The 23057-nt window shown below is 55.4% G+C and overlaps 1 protein-coding gene across 1 annotated transcript in view; it reads left to right on the forward strand.

Moving 5' to 3' along the window:
- The window catches only part of AXDND1 (axonemal dynein light chain domain containing 1), a 36157-nt gene extending 13616 nt beyond the window's left edge, over positions 1-22541 (forward strand). The window contains exons 9-24 of the mRNA XM_056107329.1: positions 867-1007; positions 2023-2127; positions 3235-3355; positions 4176-4277; positions 4992-5146; positions 7653-7728; positions 10577-10822; positions 11733-11794; positions 12404-12497; positions 14001-14197; positions 16353-16440; positions 18356-18466; positions 19094-19214; positions 20817-20923; positions 21618-21700; positions 22355-22541. Coding sequence (XP_055963304.1) covers positions 867-1007; positions 2023-2127; positions 3235-3355; positions 4176-4277; positions 4992-5146; positions 7653-7728; positions 10577-10822; positions 11733-11794; positions 12404-12497; positions 14001-14197; positions 16353-16440; positions 18356-18466; positions 19094-19214; positions 20817-20923; positions 21618-21700; positions 22355-22541 — 1996 coding nt within the window. The remainder of the gene's footprint in view (positions 1-866; positions 1008-2022; positions 2128-3234; positions 3356-4175; positions 4278-4991; positions 5147-7652; positions 7729-10576; positions 10823-11732; positions 11795-12403; positions 12498-14000; positions 14198-16352; positions 16441-18355; positions 18467-19093; positions 19215-20816; positions 20924-21617; positions 21701-22354) is intronic.
- The last annotated feature ends 516 nt before the right edge of the window (positions 22542-23057 follow it).

The raw sequence follows: 23057 nt of genomic DNA on the forward strand, positions 1-23057 counted from the left end.
GGGCTCACTCCTGATTCTGTGCTTACGGATGTCTCCTGACTCTGCTCAGGGCTGACTCCTGGCTCTGTGCTCAGGGCTCACTCCTGATTCTGTGCTTACGGATGTCTCCTGACTCTGCTCAGGGCTCACTCCTGATTCTGTGCTTACGGATGTCTCCTGACTCTGCTCAGGGCTGACTCCTGGCTCTGTGCTCAGGGCTCACTCCTGATTCTGTGCTTACGGATGTCTCCTGACTCTGCTCAGGGCTGACTCCTGGCTCTGTGCTCAGGGCTGACTCCTGGCTCTGTGCTCAGGGCTCACTCCTGATTCTGTGCTTACGGATGTCTCCTGGCTCTGTGCTCAGGGCTGACTCCTGGCTCTGTGCTCAGGGTTCACTCCTGATTCTGTGCTTACGGATGTCTCCTGACTCTGCTCAGGGCTGACTCCTGACTCTGTGCTCAGGGCTGACTCCTGGCTCTGTGCTCAGGACTGACTCCTGGCTCTGTGCTCAGGACTCATTCCCGGTTCTGTGGTCAGGGCTGACTCCTGGCTCTGTGCTCAGGGATCACTCCTGGCTCTGTGCTCAGGGATCCTTCCAAGCAGAGCTCAGGGGACCCTATGGGGTGCTGGGGATCGACAGTGTATAAGTCAAGCACCCTCCCAATGGCCCAATCTCTCCAGCCCCTGTTTTCTTCATTTCTTTCTGGATGCCTCCATTCGGGACTCCGTGTGAAATGCCCAGGGCTGGCCCTTGTCTAAGGGCAGCGGGAGGCTCCGGTCACTGTCCCTCCCCTCTGCACTCTCACCCTTTGTGTCTGTCTCTTTTTGGGATCCTGCTTGCCTCACCACCCCCTGCCTTGGTTTCTCTCCCCGCGTGCCTGAGGCAGAGAGCGCTACGTCCAGATGCTGGACCAGGTGGCCCGGCAGATGGTGGACTTCTACAAGGACCTGGTCAGCCAGCGCATGATGGACCAGCGCATCTTAGAGGAACTGCACAACTTCAAGAACGTCATTGAGGAGCTGACCAGGTCAGAGCGGGAGGCCCCGGCTGCCCCCTCGGATGTCGGGAATGGTGTGAGGGGAGGGTCCCAGGGCGGAAGAGACAGGACATCAGGGACAGCGCTTGTCTCGCCACGGGGCTGATCCTGGCTCTATTCCCAGCATCACGTCCCGTCCCCGGAGCACCACCAGGGAGCACTCCTGAGCATAGAGCCAAACCCACCCTTCCACACCCGAAAAGCAAAATACACTCGGCGAAGAGTCTTTTCTTGTTGTTGTTTTGGGGGGCCCCACCTGACAGTGCTCAGGGGTTCCTCCTGGCTCTGCGCTCAGGAATCATTCCTGGCAGCATTCAGGGGACCGTAAGGGATGCCGGGGATCGAACCCGGGTTGGGCTGTGCACAAGGCAAGCGCCTTACCCACTGTACTTTGGCTCCGGATCTGATTTATTTATTTATTTATTGTTGTTTGGGGGATCACATCTGGCGGTGCCCAGGGCATTCGCCTCACTCATGATTTGATTTATTTATTTCTTTAATTTTTTTGCTTTTTGGGTCACACCCAATGATGCTCAGGGGTTCTTCCTGGCTCTGCACTCAGGAATCACTCCTGGTGGTGCTCAGGGGACCATATGGGATGCTGGGAATCGAACCTGGGTTGGCCACATGCAAGGCAAACACCCTACCCACTGTGCTATCGCTCCAGCCCCAGGTTTTATTTATTTATCTATTTAGTTATGCTTTTTGGGTCACACCCAGGACAATGCTCAGGGCTAACTCCTGGCTCTGCACTCAGGAATCACTCCTGGCGGTGCTCAGGGGACCCTAGGGGATGCTGGGGATCGAACCCGGTTCTGCCACGTGCAAGGGAAACACCCTCCCCCGCCACCCCCTACCCCTGCCCAAACTTTGGTTTATAAAGTTAGACAATCTCGGATGAGAGTCACTATAAAAAAGGTTGTGGACAGATTTGATTTCTGGGGAAGGAACTTTCTGGAAACTTTGCCCACTGAGTGCTTGTGCTCCTTTGCTGGCTGTCCCTCAGGGAGCTGTGTCTGGTTCAGGAACAGGACATAAAGTTGACCCTGGAAGCCCACCGGGCCCACAAGGACTTGGCCACGGCCCTTCTGGAAGCCGAGAAGAACGCCAGGTGAGTCACCGTGAGTCCGCTCCCTGGCTCTCTTCATGCCCCACAGACTAAGATATTTATTTATTTATCTATTTATAATTTATTTTATTATTTCTGTTGCTTTTTGGGTCACACCCGGCACTGCACAGGGGTTCCTCCTGCCTCTGCACTCAGGGATCACTCCTGGCAGTGCTCAGGGGACCCTATGAGATGCCGGGGATTGAACCCGAGTCAGCTGCATGCCAGGAAAACGCCCTCCCCGCTGTGCTATTGCTTCAGCCCTTCTTTTTTTCTTTCTGTCTTTAATATTTATTATTATTTTTGTGTGTCTGTGAGGCTGGGGGTCCTGGATGGCTTTTAAATTCTTTTCCTGGGGGTACTGAGTTTCAGTACTCCTGAATGCCTCCCGGTCCCTCCTCCCCCTGAAGCCCCCTTCACCTCCAGCCTCCTCAGATGGGCTCACCGTGGGCGTGGCCGGACGCTTGCAGACTTTGCACAAAACTCTCGGAAGGGGCAGAGGAGGAGGACGAGGAGGAGGATGAGGGTGATGGTCTTGGTTTTTGTTTTCGCTTTTTGGACCACACCTAGCTGTGCTCAGTGGGCACACCCCATGGTGTTTGGGGGGATGGGCGGGCTGGGAATGAACCCCAAGATTCCCCACTCAGGACTGGAGTGATAGTACAGCAGGTAGGGCATTTAATTTGCACGCGGCCGACCTGGGTTCGATTCCCAGGATTCCATAGGGCCCCCCCAAGCACTGCCAGGAGTAATTCCTGAGTGTAAAGCCAGGAATAACCCCTGTGCATCACCAGGGGTGAACCCAAAAAGAAAAAAAATTCCCCACGCCCCCCACAACCTAAGCCCGGATTTCCGCCCCCCACCCCCCAGCACCGTTGTTGCTCCAGCCCGATGTCACAAGTCAAGTGTGTCGTTGCTATTCGGGGACCCAAACTGAGTGACATTCCTGGGGACCAGGACTGTTCCCTGCAGGACTGGGGGGGTGCGGTGCCGGGTTGGGGGAACCCCACATCTTTCATGTGTTCAGGCCTTGCTGCACCCTGGGGACCGTGCCCTGAGCCCAGCAGGCTGTTGGGGTCCCCCAACGTGTCTGTTTCTGAGTCGCTGTAGAATCGTCGAAGACTACCACGAACTGTACTCAATGCAGAGACAGAGGCTGGAGAACTGCATCAAAGACCTGATGTCGGAGAGGGACACGTGGAGCATGGCCGCCTACGACTTGGCCCTCAAGGTCAGCGCTGGGGAGCTCCTCCCCCGAGGCTGCTCAGACAGTCCAAGCCGAGAGCCGTCATTCTGCTGGTTTTGTTTCCGTTTGGTCTCTGAGCCCCACCTGGTGATGCTCGGGGCTTGCTCCTGACTCAGTGCTCGGGAATCTCACCTGTCAGGGCTCAGTGGGGTTCGGGGCATGCCGGGCCTGAAGCCTGGTCAACTGTGTGCAAGGCCAGTGCCCTTCCAGCTTCCCAGATGTGCAGTCCCAAATCTTCAGTTGTCCGGAAATGTGTAAAAATACTCCATGTTATTTTTCTTTCGTTTTTTCTTTTCTTTCTTTATTATTATTTATTTTTTTTGGCTTTTTGGATCCCACCTGGCGATGCTCAGGGCTGACTCCTGGCTCTGCACTCAGGGATCACTCCTAGCAGTGCTCGGGGGACCCTATGGGATGCTGGGGATCGAACCCGGGTCCGCCGCGTACCAGGCAAACGCCCTCCCTGCTGTGCTCTTCTCTTGCCCCAGGATTGAAGTTTTGTCCCTGGCTTAAAGATGAAGTTGAGGTTGAGCGAAAAATTCAATGAAAGGTGCAGGAGCAATAATCCAACGGGGAGGGCCTGGCAGGCAGCCGACCTGGGTTTGATCCCCGTCATCCCTTAGGGTCCCCTGAGCACCGCCAGGAGTGATTCCTGAGTGCAGAGCCAGGAGCCAGCCTTGAGCATCGCTGGGTGTGGCCCAAAAAGACCAAAAGAAAAAAAGAAAAAAGAAAAAGAAAACAGTTCGATGAAAATGTGCCGTTGGTTTAGGTATAGTCCAGTCCTTTTTTTTTTTCTTTTAACTAGTTAATTTCAAGAAATCACATCGTATTGGCTAAGACGCTCTACCTGCATGAGAAAAGCTGGCACCAGCATGCGAAACACTTCATCATCCTCTTGTGCAGCCAGGTACGACTCCCCAGAGGGGCTCTGAGGGGCTCTGAGGGGCTCTGAGGCCCTTCCAGGTCTGTTTAGTTTAGTTTTTTTTTTCTTTTTGGGTCCCACCCGGCGATGCTCAGGGCTGACTCCCGGCTCTGCACTCAGGGATCACTCCTGGCAGTGCTCAGGGGAACCATATGGGATGCTGGGAATTGAACCCAGGTCGGCCGCATGCAAGGCAAATGCCCTACCTGCTATCCTATTGCTGGGGCCACAAACCCACTATTTTTTTTTTTTTTTTGCTTTTTGGGTCACACCCAGCAATGCTCAGGGCTGACTCCTGGCTTTGCACTCAGGAATCACTCCTGGAAGTACTCGGGACCATATAGGATGCCGGGGATCAAACCCGGGTCAGCCGTGTGCCAGGCCAATGCCCTATCTGCTGTGCTATTGCCCAGGTCCCTGGTTCATCACTCTTGATTGATTGATTGATTGATTGATTGATTGACTTTTGGGTCCCACCCGGCGATGCTCAGGGCTGACTCCCAGCTCTGCACTCAGGGATCACTCCTGGCGGTGCTCGGGGGACCCTAAGGGATGCCGGGGATGGAACCCGGGTCGGCCTTGTGCCAGGCAAGCGTCCTCCCCGCTGCCCTCTTGCTCTGGCCCCGACTCCGGGGATGTCAGTGAGCGATTCGCAACCCCAAGACGTGCAGCTGGGACTCAGTTTCCTGCTGTCCCCAGGACACCTCGGACCTCGCGCTGCTGCAGAAGCTGACCGGGAGCTGGCGGACCTCGGCCCGGAAGTTCAAGCAGGAGATAGAGCAGGAGGAGGAAGGCACCAAGCACAGGATGGAGGACATGCGGGCCAGCCTGGAGCGCTGGCGGGACACGCTCCAGTCCATGTGCGCGCGGTGGAGGCCGGCCGGGTCACTGCACGCTCAGCGGCCCTTGGGGTGTCGAGGGCCGGGGATGCTCCGGGCCCGCAGTGCGGGGGAGGCTCAGGGCATCCCGTGTGGAGCCGGGCACAGACCAGGGTCCACTGCGGGCAAGTGGCCTCTCGCTGGACTCTCGCTCCAGCTTCCTCCCCCTCCCCCTTCCTCCCGCCTCCTCCCTTCTTCCTTCCTGCTCTCCCTCCTTCCTTCTTTCCTTCCCTTTTTTCCTTCCTTTCCTGCGTCCTTCCTTCCTACTCTTTCTTTCTTCTTTCCTTCTTTTCTTCCTTCTTTCCTTCTCTTCCTTTTCTCCTTCCTTTCTTTTCTTCCTTCCTTCTCTCCCTTCCTTCCTTTCTTTTCTTTTTTCCTTCTTTTCTTCCTTCTTTCCTTCCTTCCTTCCTTCCTTTCTTTTCTTCCTTCCTTTCTTTTCTTTCTTTCTCCCTCCCTCCCTCCCTCCCTCCCTCCCTCCCTCCCTTCCTTCCTTCCTTCCTTCCTTCCTTCCTTCCTTCCTTCCTTCTCCTTTCTTCCTTCCTTCCTTCCTTCTCCTTCCTTCCTTCCTTCCTTCCTTCCTTCCTTCCTTCCTTCCTTCCTTCTCCTTTCTTCCTTCCTTCCTTCCCTCCCTCCTTGCTCTTTGGGTCACACCCAGTGATGCACAGCCAGGCTCTCAGGCTCTCTCTCCTTCCTTCTTTCCTTCCTTCCTTCCTTCTCCTTTCTTCCTTCCTTCCTTCTCCTTCCTTCCTTCCTTCCTTCCTTCCTTCCTTCCTTCCTTCCTTCCTTCCCTCCCTCCTTGCTCTTTGGGTCACACCCAGTGAGGCACAGCCAGGCTCTCAGGCTCTCTCTCCTTCCTTCTTTCCTTCCTTCCTTCCTTCCTTCCTTCCTTCCTTCCTTCTCCTTCCTTCCTTCCTTCCTTCTTTCTTTCTTCCTCCCTCCCTCCCTCCCTTCCTTCCTTTTCCTTCCTTCCTTCCCTCCTTCCTCCCTCCCTTCCCTCTTTTCTTCCTTCCTCCTTCCTTCCTTCCTTCTCTCCCTTCCTTCCTTTCTTTTCTTTTTTCCCTTTTCTTCCTTCTTTCCTTCCTTCCTTCCTTCCTTTCTTTTCTTCCTTCCTTTCTTTTCTTTCTTTCTCCCTCCCTCCGTCCCTCCCTCCCTCCCTCCGTCCCTCCCTTCCTTCCTTCCTTCCTTCCTTCCTTCCTTCCTTCCTTCCTTCCTTCTCCTTTCTTCCTTCCTTCCTTCTCCTTCCTTCCTTCCTTCCTTCCTTCTCCTTTCTTCCTTCCTTCCTTCTCCTTCCTTCCTTCCTTCCTTCCTTCTCCTTCCTTCCTTCCTTCCTTCCTTCCTTCCTTCCCTCCTTCCTCCCTCCCTTCCCTCTTTTCTTCCTTCCTCCTTCCTTCTCTCCCTTCCTTCCTTTCTTTTCTTTTTTTCCTTCTTTTCTTCCTTCTTTCCTTCCTTCCTTCCTTCCTTCCTTTCTTTTCTTCCTTCCTTTCTTTTCTTTCTTTCTCCCTCCCTCCGTCCCTCCCTCCCTCCCTCCGTCCCTCCCTCCCTTCCTTCCTTCCTTCCTTCCTTCCTTCCTTCCTTCCTTCCTTCTCCTTTCTTCCTTCCTTCCTTCTCCTTCCTTCCTTCCTTCTCCTTTCTTCCTTCCTTCCTTCTCCTTCCTTCCTTCCTTCCCTCCCTCCTTGCTCTTTGGGTCACACCCAGTGATGCACAGCCAGGCTCTCAGGCTCTCTCTCCTTCCTTCCTTCCTTCCTTCCTTCCTTCCTTCCTTCCTTCCTTCCTTCCTTCCCTCCTTCCTTCCTTCCTTCCTTCTCCTTCCCTCCTTCCTTCCCAACCATCTTCCTTCCTTCCTTCCTTCCTTCCTTCCTTCCTTCCTTCCTTCCTTCCTTCCTCCCTCCCTCCCTCCCTCCCTCCTCTCTTATTCTCTCTCCCTCCCACTCACACTCTGGTCAGTGCTCAGGGGCTTCTCCTGGCATTGCTTTGGGGGTCCATGTACGTTGCGGGGTGGGTAGTGCCAGGCTGGGCTCACCCAGGCCCCCCTATGGGGCAGGACACGTGCGCTCCCATTAAGCCACAGCCCTGGCCCGCGAGACCACCCATCTTTATGGGGGGGTAGGATGTCCTCTTGGCAGTGCTGGGGGGCCCAGGACCACTCTGATACTGACACAGCCGGCTGGTGGTGCTGCCAGGGTTCGAGTATGTGGTGCTGCTCTGGTTTCCCCAGACTCTGACCGTACCGGGGGCACTGGGGGGTGCTGGGGGTCTCCAGGGGTGATGTCCAGGGGGTCTCACAGGATGTACACTCCAGTATGTGCCCGTGGCCCCGTGTTACTTCCTGCCCAGCATATAACCCGTGATCCTGCCCCCACCCAAGGGTACGCATCTGAGTTGGGGGCTTGTCCACTAAAGAGGGGGCCGGCCCCGCTGAGGAGAAGCTGCCAACAGGTGCTGGCCGCATTCCGAGACCTTCCTCTCGCTCTTCTTCCTGCAGTCTAAACGAAGGTTTGGTCCCCGACAAGCAAGACTTCCTCCTGTCAATCACGGAGGACTTCAAGACATGGCAGAAGGTGAGCCCAGGGAAAGAAGGACCCCTCCCCCGGCCATGGAAAACCTGGCCGCTCCCGCCCCCAAGTGGGTCATGTCCCATTCTTCAAAAAATGCTCCTGGAAGAAGGGCTGGAGCCATAGCACAGTGGGGAGGGTGTTTGCCTGGCACCTGACCGACCCGGGTTCGACCCCTGACATCCCATAGGGTCCCTCGAGCACCGCCAGGAGTGATCCCTGAGTACAGAGCCAGGAAAAACCCCTGAGCATCGCCGGGCGTGACTCAAAAAAGCCAAAGATAAATAAGATAAAGAGCCCGGGCAGAACCATACCACAGCAGGGAGGGAATTTGCCTTCATACGGTCGACGCGGGTTTGATACCCGGCATCCCATAGGGTTCCCCGAGCACCACCAGGAGTGATCCCTGAGCACCGTTGGGTGTGGCCTACAAACAAAAACCTTTACACAAATAGTCGGGAGACAGTTCAGTGGGCTGGAATGCAGTCTTGGTATAAGGAGCCCCAGCAAGTAGCCTGCAAACAAAATCCAAACCCCTCCACCCCCTAATAACAATAACAACAACAGCAACAATAATCACTGTATCACTGTCATCCCGTTGTTCATCGATTTACTCGAGTGGGCTCCAGTAACATCTCCATTCATCCCAGCCCTGAGATTTTATTTTATTTTTTAAAATTTTTATTAGTGGGGCTGGAGAGATAGCACTGCAGGTAGGGCGTTTGCCTTGCACGCGGCCGACCCGGCTTCGATTCCCAGCATCCCATAGGGTCCCCTGAGCACCGCCAGGAGTAACTCCTGAGTGCAGAGCCAGGAGGAACCCCTGTGCATCGCCGGGTGTGACCCAAAAGGCAAAAAAAATTTTATTAGTGAAACACCATGAGGTACAGTTGTAGACTTACAAGTTTTTGTGCTTGGGTTTCAATTATACAATGATTGAGTACCCATCCCTCCACCAGTGCCCATTTCCCACCACCACGGGTCCCAGTATCCCTCCCACCCCCCATCCCCCCATCCCACCCTGCCTCTGTGGCAGGGCATTCCCTTTTGTTCTCTTTCTCCTTTTGGGTGCTGTGGTTTGCAAAAGAGGCCTGAGTCCAGCCCTGAGATTTTATCAGCCTCTCCTTACTCGTCTTTCCCAAAGCTGCTGTATTAGAGGCTCTTTCGGGGTCAGGAGAATAAGACCTGTTATTGTTACTGGTTTTGGTATCTCAAATATGCCACAGGGAGCTTGCCAGGCTCTGCCATTCAGGCGGGATACTCTCGGTAGCTTGCCGGGCTCTCTGAGAGGGAGGGAGTTTTACAGGTGCTCCCAGTCTACAGAATGTCAGCTTTTGGTCAACTGGCATGTTGTGCGGGAGCTTTGTTTTATAGTCTCTGGGATTTTGGATCTTGGCTGTTGATGAGATTACATGGCGCTGGGGGCAGTTTGTGGGTGTGGCTGCCAAGCTACTGGAAACCTGGGGGTCTGGGGGGAGGAGGCCCAGTCCTGATCTGAGCGGGCTTGGAGATCTCAGCCCTGGGTCCCGCACACCTGAGTTCCTCTGCCGGTTCCTTCATGCGTGAGGCTCGTGCGAGCTTGTGGAGAGTGGCCTTGAGCATGGCTGTGGCTGGGTTCTGGAGGTTTTTGGCTCCCGGGGCTCTGTTTGGGGCGGGGAGGGAGACCCAACCCAGCCCCCTCTAAGGGGCCCCGGTGAAGACAGTCGGCACAGGGGTAGGAGATTCTGCTAATAATGCTAATAATGATAATAACAATAATAATAATAATGGGCTGGAGTGATAGAACATAGGGTGGAGCATTTGCCTTGCATGCGGCCAACCTGGCTGACCCGAGTTCGATTCCTCTGCTCCTCTTGGAGAGCCCGGCAAGCTACCAAGAGTATTCCGCCCACACGGCAGAGCCTGGCAAGCTCCCCGTGACGTAATCCATATGCCAAACACAGTAACAACAAGTCTCACAATGTTACTGGGCCCGCTCGAGCAAATCGATGAACAATGGGAGGACAGTGACAGTGACGATAATAATAATAGTAATCACGATCACGATCATCCTGTTGTTCGTCAATTTCCTCGAGCAGGCACCAGTAACGTCTCCTTCTTCCTAGCCCTGAGATTTTAAAAGAGCCATTTCTATGCTCTTTCAGAATTAGGAGAATGAGACCCATCATTGTTACTGGTATTTGGCATATCGAGTATGACACGGGAAATTTGCCAGACTCTGCCGTGCGGGCAGGATACTTTTGGTAGCCTGCCAGGTTCTCCAAAGGAAAAATAAGACAGTAAGATGCCGCGCGGCTGCAAACGTGGCCACGCGCTTCTGGCAGCTGGGTTTTATAGTCTCTGCGTCTTGGCCATTGATGGGACCAATCTGGCGCTGTCGGCAGCTGGTGGGTGTGACGCCTACCTACTGGAAGATGGGGGGTCTGGGTGGGGAAGACCCAGTCCCAATCCGAGTAGGCTTGAAGACCTCAGACCCGGGACCCGCATGCCTGGGTTCCTCTGCCAGTTCTTTCATGCATGAGGCCCATCCGGACGTGTTATTATTATTATTATTATAACAACGGGCTGGAGCGATAGCACAGCGGGTAGGGCGTTCGCCTTACAAGCGGCCAACATGGCCGACCCGAGTTCGATTCCTCCGCCCCTCTCGGAGAGCCCGGCAAGCTACCGAGAGTATTGGATATGCCAGACACAGTAACAACAAAGTCTCCAATGGAGACGTTACTGGGCCCGCTCGAGCAAATCGACGATCAACGGGAGGGCCTTTTATTATAACAACAACAATAATAATAATAAATAGCATATAGTTCCAAGATGCTCAGGGCCTGGGAGGATGTGGACCGTCTCTCCGCAGGTGCTATTCGACTTGAAAAACAGCCTCTCGGGGGAGTCACTGGCCTCCAAGTACGACTCGCTGAGGATCATCCGGCACGTGGAGGACAACTGGGTGGACGTGAGCTGCAAGATTCTGTTCCGCCACAAAGACCTGAACGGGAAGATGCCCCCGGAGCACAGCCACATGCAGGAGATCCTCAGGCTCACGGATCGCTTCCACAGCGAGCTGGAGCTCAGGATAACCGGGAACAACGGTGAACACCGAGTGGGCGGGGCTGGCCCGGTGGAGGAGCATCCGTGGACCAGCTGGGCCTTGGCACGGTTGGCCCAAGAATTGCCAACGAGGGGCTGGAGTTATAGCACAGCGGGGAGGGTGTTGGCCTGGCACGCAGCCGACCCGGGTTCGATCCCCGGCATCCCATAGGGTCCCCCGAGCACCATCAGGAATGATCCCTGAGTGCAGAGCCGGGAGTCAGCCCTGAGCATCGCCGGGTGGGACCCAAAAGCAGAACAAACAAACAAAAAGACAGACTCGGCCAGAGCAATAGGACAGCGGGGAGGGCATTTGCCTTGCATGCGGCCGACCTGGGTTCGATCCCAACATCCCATATGGTTCCAACATCCCATATGGTCCCCTGAGCACCGCCAGGAGTAATTTCTGAGCGCAGAGCCAGGAGGAACCCCTGAGCATCGCTGGGTGTGACCCAAAGGTAAAGGTAAGGTAAAGGCCCTCCCGTTGATCGTCGATTTGCTCGAGCGGGCCCAGTAACGTCTCCATTGGAGACTTTGTTGTTACTGTGTCTGGCATATCCAATACTCTCGGTAGCTTGCCGGGCTCTCCGAGAGGGGCGGAGGAATCGAACTCGGGTCGGCCATGTTGGCCGCTTGTAAGGCGAACGCCCTACCCGCTGTGCTATCGCTGACCCAAAAAGAAAAAAAAATAGATTTGAGTTTGCTTTTCAGGAATACTTCTAGAAATTCATTTGGGCCTTTTGTGTTTGTTATTTTTTTTTTTTTTTAATCCTCACCTTTTAGGTGTGTCTTGGGTTCTCTCGAGGATGATGAATACTCTGGAATACTGTTCTTTCAAGATCAAGGAATTAGTGGGGGCATCTGAGCTTCTGATTTTGGAATGCGAGGACCTTTACCTGAGGGTCTGTGAGCTGCTGTCTCAGCTGGAGACCTTCTTCACAGTCCTTGGGAGTGTTCCCGAGGTTTCCGGCCAATTTTCTGGAACGTAAGAGCGTCAACCTCGCTTTCCCTTAAAGATATTTTTGCTGCTTTGTGGGGGGATGGGGGGATCAAGGGGTGGTTTGTTTCGATAGCTTTTTTTTTTTGCTTTTTGGGTCAACCCCCGGTGATGCTCAGGGCTGACTCCTGGCTCTGCACTCAGGAATCACTCCTGGCGGTGCTCAGGGGACCCTATGGGATGTCGGGGATCGAACCTGGGTCGGCCGCATGCAAGGCAAATGCTCTCTCTGCTATGCTATCAATCCTGCCCTTTGTTTTGGTTTTTGGGTCACGTACCCATCTCAGCGATGCTCAGGACTGATTCAGGGATCACTCTGGGCAATGCTCGGTGCTAGGGGATGCTGGGAATCGAACCCGGCTCAGCCGTGAGCAAAGCAAGCACCCTCCCCTCTGTCGGATCGCCCTGGCCCCAATTTAAACTTTTTTTTTTTTAGCATGGCTCTGATTGTAATGATTTCCTCACGCCCCGAGCACTCGGGGTCTTGCACCCCTTTTCCCGAGGGCTGGGGGTCATCAGCGTGGGAGACGGAAGTTGAGTCCTCTGCCCTCCTGAGCCCTGAGCACCTCATCTCCAAAACCCTTGCCCTTCCTGCAGGATACTTCAGATCTTCATCTTCAACACGATCCAACAGTGGCTCTTGAAGATGGACACCGAGATCAAAAACGGCAGCAGTGAACTCCAGCACAGAGTGCGTACTCGCCCGAGGGGGGCAGGGTAGGGGCCGCTCCCCTGGGCTGGACGCTTCCCAGCGGTGGCAGTGGGTTTGCGGGGGGGTGGGGGGCAAACGAGGGGACTTACAAGAGACCCTTGCTCCAGATGCCATTCAGCTGTTTTCAGTTTGGGCACTTTTTCTTTTTTTTTGCTTTTTGGGTCACACTGGGCGATGCTCAGGGCTGACCCCTGGCTCATGCACTCAGGAATTACTCCTGGCGGTGCTTGGGGGACCATATGGGATGCTGGGAATCGAACATGTGTCGGCTACATTGGCTGCGTGCAAGGCAAACGCCTTACCCACTGTGCTATCGCTCCAGTGTCTTTTGATGCCCCGCTAATAGTTTCTAAAATAGTGGCCGGGGTGATAGCATAGCAGGGAGGGCATTTGCCTGGCACGCGGCTGACCCAGGTTCGATCCCCGACATCCCATGGGGTCCCCCAAGCACCGCCAGGAGTCATTCCTGAGTGCAGAGCCAGGAATCAGTCCTGAGCATCGCCGGGTATCATCCAAAAAGCCATAAATATATAAATAAAAATACAATAATGATTCACTCATATAAAATAATAGATGAGACTGACACCCAAGGACAGTAGAGACAAGGACCAGGAATATTGCCCTACGGTTGGAAATCTGTCTCATGAGTTGGAGGAGAAGTCAGCTGGGATAGAGAAGGGGTCACTGAGTCAGTGATGGTTGGAGGGGTCGCTCGGGATGGGAGATGGGTGCTGAAAGTAGATCAAGGACCCAATGTGATGGCCTCTCGGTCTCTGCATTGCAAACCATCATGCCCCAGAATAGAGAGAGAGTCTGGGGGAGATTGTCTGCTATGGGGGCAGGGGGAGGGGTGGAAAGGGGGGATACTGGGGACGTTGGTGGTGGGGAATGTGCCCTGGTGGAGGGATGGCTGTTTGATCACCATACGACTGAAACTCAGACATGAAAGCTTTGTAACTGTATCTCACAGTGTAGCACTGTCCTCCCATTGTTCATGATTTGCTCTAGGGGCCCAGTAATGTCTCCATTGTGAGACTTGTTGTTACTGTGTTTGGCATATCGAATACGTCACGGGTAGCTTGCCAGGCTTTGCCGTGCGGGGGAGATACTCTCGGTAGCTTGCTGGGCTCTCTGAGAGGGGCAGAGGAATTGAACCCGGCTCAGCCGGGCCGGCTGAGCGCAAGGCAAACATCCTACTGCTGTGCTATAGCTCCAGCCCATCTCACAGTGATTTAAAAAAAAAAAAAAGAATGGGGCTGGAGCTTGCACGTGGCCAACTCGGGTTCGATCCTCGGCATCCCATAGGGTCCCCTGAGCACCACCAGGAGTAATTTCTGAGTACAGAGTCAGGAGGAATTCCTGAGCATTGCCGGGTGTGACACAAAAAGAAAAAAAAATTGGCTTGGTCACAAACAGACACGGTGTCTGTGACATGGCCTCGTGTGGCTGTGTTGAGAAACAGCCCCTCCCGTCACCCCCCAGACCGAGGAACTGCATCTGAGTATGATTCGGTGGATGATCAACCTGCTCATCGTGATGGTGCCTGACACTGTCGACCAGGACACGGTGCCTGGGACCAAGGAGGGCCCTGAGAAGTGCAGCATGGGCCTGGCCAAGCTAGAGCTGGAGGCCATGGAGCTCACCAAACGGCTGTACCGGTTCTGCACCTACCTGACCAGGTGGCGTCCCCGGCACTCCCTCCTCCTGTGGGTGGGGGTGGGTTGGGCCCTATTCCTGGAGGTGCTCAGGGAGCACTACGAGGCAGCTGCTTTCTCCCCTGTGCAGTCTCTCTGGCACCTCTACTCATTTTTTTTTTTTGTCTCAGATCCTACTGCACTCAGGAATCACTCCTGGCGGTGCTCGGGGGACCCTATGGGATGCCAGGATTGAACTTGGGTCGGCCGCGTGCAAGGCCAACGCCCTCCCCGCTGTGCTATGGCTCCAACACCCTTCCCATTCATATATATATATATATATATATTTTCTTTTTGGGTCACACCCAGCAATGCACAGTGGTTACTCCTGGCTCATGCACTCAGGAATTATTCCTGGCGGTGCTCGGGAGACCATATGGGATGCTGGGAATCGAACCCGGGTCAGCCGCGTGCAAGGCAAACGCCCTCCCCGCTATGCTATCACTCCAGCCCTCCAACTTGTTCATTTTTTACACTAGCTTCATCACTGCCCAGTTGAAGCCCAGGAGTGAACTCAGAGTACAGAGCCAGGAGGATGCCCTGAGCACTGCTGGAGGGGACCCCCAAACAGAACAAAACAAAACAAACTCCCAAACAAAAGTGTCCTGGGGCCGGAGCAGTAGTAGAGTGGGGAGGGCATTTGTCTTGAACACGGCCGACCTGGGTTCGATCCCCGGCATCCCACAGGGTCCCCCGAGCACCGCCAGGAGTGATTCCTGAGAGCAGAGCCGGGAGTCAGCCCTGAGCATCGCTGGGTGGGTCTCGAAACCAAAATATTTTTTTAAAAATTAAAATAGCTGGAGCGATAGCACAGAGGGGAGGGCATTTGCCTTGCACGTGGCCGACCCGGGTTCGATCCCCGGCATCCCACAGGGTCCCCCGAGCACCGCCAGGAGTGATTCCTGAGTGTGGAGCCAGGAGTCAGCCCTGAGCATCGCTGGGTGTGACCCAAAAAGGAAAAAAAAAAGTGTCCTGATATCTGTAGGTTTATTCTTGTTTGTTCAAATATCTTGTTCATTTCCCACAAATAAACAAGAAGTCTAAGTAAGCTTGTTGTCTTGGGTCTGGAGGTCTAAGGGGCTGAGCAGATGGGAGGCATTTGCCTTGCCCAGGGTGGACCCCAGTTCAATCCCCAGCATGGAGGGTCCCCCCGCCCCAAACATCCCCAAGCACTGCCGACTGTGACCTGGAAACCCAGAAAAGGGAAGTACCTTACTAGCTGAGGTAGCAAACATCCCCATAGGTACCTCAAATTTGGGGGTTCGCTTTGACCGTCCGCTGTGGCCCACCTCAGTTGCATTCAGTGTCTCCCACCCCCACCTCAGGTGCATGAGAGGATTCGAGAGCAGGGGGGAAGGAGAGAGTGAGAAATAGACAAAGGACTGTTCTGTAGAGGGGCCGGAAAGAGAGCACAGTGGGTAGGGCGCTTGCCTTGCAAGCTGCCAACCCTGATTCGATCCCCGGCATTGCATAGGGCCCCCTGAGCACCGCCAGGAGTAATTCCTGAGTGCAGAGCCAGGAGGGACCTCGAGCATTGCCAGGTGTGTCCCCCCATCCAAAAAAAAAAAACCTAGCAAATTATGGTCCTCTTTATATATTTATTTTTGGGCTTTTTGGGTCCCATCTGGTGATGCTCAGGGCTTCCTCCTGGCTCTGCGCTCAGGGATCACTCCTGGTGGTGCTCGGGGGACCCTATGGGATGCCGAGGATTGAACCCGGGTTGGCCGTGTGCAAGGCCAACGCCCTCCCTGCTGGACTATCGCTCTGACCCCTGCTTGTGTTATTTATTTATTATTTTATTTATTTAAACGCCCTACCTGCTGACCTATCGCCCAGGTCCCTGGTTCATCACTCTTGATTGATTGATTGATTGATTGATTGCTTTTGGGGTCCCACCCGGCTATGCTCAGGGCTACCTCCCGGCTCTGCACTCAGGAATCACTCCTGGCGGTGCTCGGGGGACCCGATGGGATGCCAGGGATTGAACCCGGGTCGGCCGTGTGCCAAGCCGACTCCCTCCCCGCTGTATTTGGGACTCCAGTCCCAGAGGACAGTGCTTTAGTTTCCTGCCCTGAAACCCGGCGGGACACGCGTCTCCCTTAGGGGGGACTCACGCGGGGCGCATCCTTCACCCCTGCAGCTGCTGCAAAGGCCTGGTGTCGGCTCTTTCTACCAAGGACTCCAGCATACACCACGCCAAGGACCTGGGCCAGCTGACCCTGATGAAGGTCGGGACCCCCTGGCTTCCCCTCCACATTGCCTCTAGATGTCAACTTCCTTTGATGACAATAGACGGTCGCCCCTCCCCCGCCCCCATGCTGGGGGCTGCTCCAGGCTGGCTGTGGGTGTTGGTGGGGAGGGGCTAGGGGGAGCACCCTAGGGTGCCAGGGGGTGACAGCCGCATCTCCTGCGTGCAGAGTCTGGCTCAGTCCTTTGAGCATCTCCCAGACTCATCGTTGCCTTCGTTTCCCTCTTGTTGGAGATGAATTCACGGCGACGTTGCTTTGGCTTTTGCTGAGTACTTGGCTGCTTTCCTGAGCCCTGCCAGGAGTGAGCCCTGAGCACAGAATAAGGAGCCAGCCCTAAGGACAGAGCTGGGAGTAATCCCCGAGCACAGAGCCAGGACTGAGCCCTGAGCACAGAGCCAGGAGTGAACCTTGATCACAAACTCAGGAGTCAGTCCTGAGCACAGAGCCGAGAGTCAGCCCTGAGCACAGAATAAGGAGCCAGCCCTGAGCATAGAGCTGGGAGTGAGCCCTGAGCACAAAGTCAGGAGTAATCCATGAGCACAGAGCCAGGAGTCAGCCTTGAGCACAGAGCTGGGAGTGAGCCCTGAGCACAGAGCCGGGAGTGAGTCCTGAGCACAGAATAAGGAGTCAGTCCTAAGCACAGAGCTGGGAGTAATCCCCAAGAACAGAGTCAGGAGTGAGCCCTGAGCACAGAGCCGGGAGTGAGTCAGGAGCATAGAGCCAGGAGTGAGCCCTGAGCATAGAGCCGGGAGTGAGCCCTGAGCACAGAATAAGGAGTCAGTCCTGAGCATAGAGCTAGGAGTAATCCCCAAGGATAGAGCCAGGAGTGAGCTCTGAGTACAGAGCCAGGAATGATTCCTGAGCACAAAGCCAGGAGTCATCCCTGAGCACAGAGTGGGGAGTCAGCCCTGAGCACAAAGTCAGGAGTAATCTCTGAGCACAGAGCCAGGAGTCAGCCTTGAGCACAGAGCCAGGAGTGAGCCCTGAGCACAAAGTCAGGAGTAATCCCAAGCACAGAGCCAGGAGTGAGCTCTGAGCACAGAGCCGGGAGTCAGCCCTGAGCACATAATAAGGAGTCAGCCCTAAGCCCAAGAGCCAGGAGTGAGTTCTGAGCACAAATCCAGGAGTGAGCTCTGTGCACAGAGCCGGGAGTAATCCCAAGCACAGAGCCAGGAGTGAGCCCTGAGCATAGCGCCAGGTGTGAGTCCTAAGAACAGGGCCAGGAGTGATCCTTGAGCACAGAGCCGGGAGTCAGCCCTGAGCACACAATCAGGAGTCATCCCCGAGCACAAAGCTGAGAGTAATTCTTGAGCACAAATAAGGAGTCATCCCTGAGCACAGAACCGGAGTAATCCCCAAGCATAGAGCCAGAAGTGAGCCCTGAGCATAGAGAGCTGGGAGTGAGCCCTGAGCACAGAGCCGGGAATAATCCCTGAGCATAGAGCCAGGAGTGAGCCCTGAGCACAAAGTCAGGAGTAATTCCTGAGTACAGAGTCGGGAGTCAGCCCTGAGCACAAAGTCAGGAGTAACCTCTGAGCACAGAGCCAGGAGTCAGCCTTGAGCACAGAGCAGGAGTAATCCCAAGCACAGAGCTGGGAGTGAGCCCTGAGCATAGCGCCAGGAGTGAGTCCTAAGAACAGGGCCAGGAGTGATCCTTGAGCACAGAGCTGGGAGTCAGCCCTGAGCACACAATCAGGAGTCATCCCCGAGCACAAAGCTGAGAGTCATCCCTGAGCACAGAGCCGGGAGTCAGCCCTGAGCACAGAGCCGGGAGTCAGCCCTGAGCTCAGAGCCAGCCCCAAGAGCGTGGTTCAGGCACGGGGCTAGGCACGGGGCTCTCCCCCTGGCCGCTGCCCCGCTGCAGTGAGGTGGACAGCCGCGGTGACCCCCGCAGAGAGAATGCTACGAGTGGATTGAGTGCTGTGCCTCCTTGCTGTCCGCGCTCAGGAGCTCCCGCGTGAAACTGCTGAAGTCCACGGAGAAGGTGGTCCTGCTGGAGGAAGAGGTGAGACCCCCGCGAGCTCGGGCCAGAGCGCTGGGACCCCCGGGTCGGTCGCTCTCAGGGAGACCCACCTGCTCGTCCCGGGTCCCCTCCGCCTCTTGTTCCATACATTTGAACTTTCCACTTCTTTGGCCACACCCGGCGGTGCTCAGGGCTGAGTCCTGGCTCTGCACTCAGGAATCACTCCTGGCGGTGCTTGGGGGACCCTAGGGGATGCCGGGGATCGAACCTGGGCCGGTCTCGTGCAAGGCAAACGCCCTCCCCGCTGTGCTGTCGCTGCAGCCCCTTACTAGTCTTTTTCTTCCTTCCTTCCTTCCTTCCTTCCTTCCTTCCTTCCTTCCTTCCTTCCTTCCTTCCTTCCTTCCTTCCTTCCTTCCTTTCTTTCTTATGGGTCTGCAGCCAGCAATGTTCAGGGCTGTCTCCTGGTTCTGCACTCAGGGATCACTCCTGGCAGGGGATGGGGGGCCCTATGGGATGCCGGGGATCAAACCTGGGTCAGCCACGTGTGAGGCAAATGCCCTCCCCGCTGTGCTATCGCTCCAGCCCCAAATGATGCATTTTTGAGCCACTGGCAAATAGACCACAACAATATTTCCACACGCTAAACTTTCATTGTAAACTCTCACCTAGAGTATGGACCAAGAATTCATTGAGCCTCAAATATACAAGCCTGTTATACACTTAGACTTTGAGGAAGAGGAAGAGGAGGAGGAGAAAAGGGTGGCGGAGGAAGAGAAGGAAGAGGAGGAGGAGGAGGAGAAAGAGAAAAAAGAGAAGAAGAAAGAGAAGGAGCAGGAAGAACAGGAGGAAGGAAAGGAGGAATTTGATGACTTTGAGGAGGAGGTAAGTTTTTGGAGTATTTTTTTTTTTTTCACTTGGTGCTCAGCACTGACCCCTGGCTCTGTGCTCGGGGATTACTTCTGATGGGGGCTCAGGAGACCACTTGGGATGCTGGGGATCGAACCAGCCTTGAACACCACCCCTCAGCACTGGCTCTCTGGCTCAGGATTGTTGCTTTGTTGTCCCGTGAGTCCAGTGAGTAGTGGACATAGGGGTCGGTCACCGAGAAGTAACAATTAGGACAGGAAGTGAGTAGCAGACCTAGGCAGAGCTCAGGTAACTCCCGGACAGGAAGTGATGGCAACAGGAAGTTGAGCGTTTGAGAGCAAAAGTATCCCTCCCTGCTCCCAGGCTGGTCTCCACTCACCCCCTCCACCCTCTCCCGCCTCTCCCCTGCAGGGTCCAGGGAGCTGCTGGAGCTCATTCCTGCAGCCCCTGGGAGAATACTGCTGAGTGTTCCAGGGTCTCAGGCGTGCGGCCTGTTAGCTGACCAGTTCCATCCCCGGAAGTGCAGGTGGTTTGCTCTGGGCACCATCAGGAGCTGTGACCTCTGGAGGAGCCAGGAGGAGCCCCTGAGACAAGCCCCTGCCCCTTAAAAGAAAAAAAAAACTCCATAAAATGGAGGTGGAGGGCTGGAGCGGTAGCATAGTAGGGAGGGTGTTTGCCTTGCACACAGCCAACCGGGTTCAATCCCTGGCATCCCATAGGGTCCCCCGAGTACTGCTAGGAGTGATTCCTGACTGCATGAGCCAGGAGTAGGCCCTGTGCATTGCCGGGTGTGACCCCCCAAAAAAAAGACTTATTAATAAAACCCCCCCTTTTTTTTTTGCTTTTTGGGTCACACCTGGCTATGCACAGGGTTTACTCATTACCGTTGGTGGTGCTCAGGGGACCCTACGGGATGCTGGGAATCGAACCGAGGTCAGCTGCATGCAAGGCACACGCCCTACCTGCTGTCCAATTGCTCCAGCCGGCTGGAGCAATAGCACAGCGGGTAGGGTGTGTGCCTTGCATGTGGCCAACCTGGGCGACCTGGGTTCAATTCCTCCGCCCCTCTCAGAGAGCCCGGCAAGCTACCGAGAGTATCTCGCCCGCACGGTAAAGCCTGGCAAGCTCCCCGTGACGTATTCGAGATGCCAAACACAGTAACAACAAGTCTCACCATGGAGACGTTACTGGGCCCACTCGAGCAAATCGATGAACAACGGGAGGACAGTGCTACAGTGCCCACTCTCTGCAAAAATAAAACCTTTTAAAATTAAGCAGGTGGGAAGAATCAGAGAGCTAGCACAGTGGGTAGGGCCTGGCCTGGGTTCAATCCCCCGCACCCCATAGGGTCCCTCAAGTCCCACTAGGATTGAGCCCTGAGCAGAGTCAGGAGTCAGCCTTGAGCACAGCTGGGTGTGGTCCAGACCTCCACCCCCCCTACATAAGCTGTTAGGCAATGCCAGGCCAGATGGGGGGGCTCCCCTTACCCCTGCCCACTCCTCCATCCTGTCTGTTTCTACGCCCTAGGAACCATCCACGTCTGCCCAGAAGGGACCGGTCATTCGATTCGTGGGCAGAGACGACAATGTCCATGTGAAACCTCTGTTCGAAGAGAATGTGTTTACGACCTGGGTACGTATATGGAACTCCGACGTGGAGCTTGGAAGCTCGAGAAAGAAGTGGGGAGAATCAGCCTTGGAGGGGGGCCACCGCCTGGGGCCCACATCCTTGGGGCTTCTCCAAAGGGACCAGGAGCTAGGTGTGACCCCCCCCAAAAAAAAACACAAATAAAAACTCTCCAGGGAGCTAGAGCGATAGCACAGCGGGTAGGGTGTTTGCCTTGCACGCGGCCGACCCAGGTTCGATTCCCAGCATCCCAGAGGGTCCCCTGAGCATTGCCAGGAGTAAATCCTGAGTGAATGAGCCAGGAGGAACCCCTGTGCATTGCTAGGTGTGACCCAAAAAGCAAAAAAAAAAAAGAGCCATGACTGCAGGATGGAGTTGGCTTTGCATGTAAGGAGCCTGATTTTAATTTTTTTCCTTTTTTTTTTCTTTTTGGGTCCCACCCGGTGGTTCTCAGGGGTTCCTCCTGGTTTTGCACTCAGGACTCACTCCTGGCGGTGCTCAAGGGGGACCCTATGGGATGCCGAGGATCGAATCTGGGTCGGCCGTGTGCAAGACCAATGCCCTCCCTGCTGTGCTCTCGCTCCGGGGACCCCCTGTGACATAGAATATTCTAGAAAGTTGCTCCAGACCGTACTGGGAGATCGTGGGCAGGCACAGCCCTGACTTGTGGCATACTGAGTGCCCACATTCCCTTTGTCAGAAAGACTCGGCTCAGCATGGGACCCTGGCCCAGAAGTACCTCGAAGCCATGCACATCATCGAACGTGCGCAGGAGAAACTCATGTAAGTACCCCCCATCACCCTCACATGAGAGCATGTGAAGCTGGAAATGGCCGTGGAAGGCCTGCCTGAGCCCTCCGAGGAGTTGGAGAAAGCAACTGTGTGTGTGTGTGTGTGTGTGTGTGTGTGTGTGTGTGTGTGTGTATTGGATCACATCTGGCGATGCTCAGGGCTGACTCCTGGCTCTGCACTCAGGGATCATTTCTGGCGGTGCTTGGGGACCCTTATGGGATGCCGGGATCGAACCTAGGTTGGCCACTGTCTATAGCACTGTCCTCCCATTGTTCATCGATTTGCTCGAGCGGGCTCCAGTAACGTCTCCATTGTGAGACTTGTTACTGCTTTTGGCATATCGAATACGCCATGGGGAGCTTGCCAGGCTCTGCCGTGCGGGTGGGATACTCTCGGTAGCTTGCCGGGCTCTCCGAAAGGGATGGAGGAAAGAAAAGAAAAAAAGAAAGAAAGAGTTTGGGAGTTGAATTCTTCCAACACGGGTGGCTGTGACGCCTGCCTTCATCTGCCTCCCTTCTTGAGCCCTCCTGGGACCTGCACCCCCCACTGCCTTTCCCCTGGGTGGCAGGGTCCCCTCTCCTCCACCAGACGCTCCCTGAACCGCCCCCTCCCTCCCGCGTGCCCCCTGGCCTCCGCCCACCGCAGGCAGGTGGAAACCCGGGCCAAGCAGGCCGAGGAGAATTTCGAGGAGGTGAACCAGAAGCTTCACTGCACCCTCATGAAGAACCAGGAGCTGGAGCGGGAACTGCAGGTCCACGCCAGGTTGGCGCTGGAGAAGCTGCCGGAGCTGGAGGGAGACGAGGACCCGGTCAAGAAACCCGAGAAGCGCTGAGCACGGAGCAGCAGCAGCGGTGAGCCTCCCCAGGCCTGTCAAGGGCTCGGAGTCAGCTTCAAGTTTCGGGGGTGGGGGGCGCACCGGGGTTTTAGGAAAGATGGAGATCTCCCGTGCAGGTGATGGGGGAAAAAGATCTCCCAAGGGAGGGCTGGAGCAATAGCACAGCGGGGAGGGTGTTGGCCTTGCACGTGGCTGACCCGGGTTCGATCCCCAGCATCCCACAGGGTCCCCTGAGCGCCGCCAGGAGTGATCCCTGAGTGCAGAGCCGGGAGTCAGCCCTGAGCATCGCCGAGTGTGGCCCATAACCCCTGAGCATCAGTAGCCAAAAAAGAAATGAGATAGATCAGGGTCTAAGAGATAGCACAGCGGGGAAGGCGTTGGCCTTGCATGCGGCCAACCCAGGTTCGATCCCCAGCATCCCACAGTCCCCTGAGCACTGCCAGGAGTGATTCCTAAATGCAGTCAGGAGTGAGCCCTGAGCATCGCCGAGTGTGGCCCCTTAAAAATAAAGCC

The sequence above is a fragment of the Sorex fumeus genome, unplaced genomic scaffold (genome assembly GCF_029834395.1).
Source record: "Sorex fumeus unplaced genomic scaffold, SorFum_2.1 ptg000161l, whole genome shotgun sequence".
Taxonomy (NCBI): Eukaryota; Metazoa; Chordata; class Mammalia; order Eulipotyphla; family Soricidae; genus Sorex; species Sorex fumeus.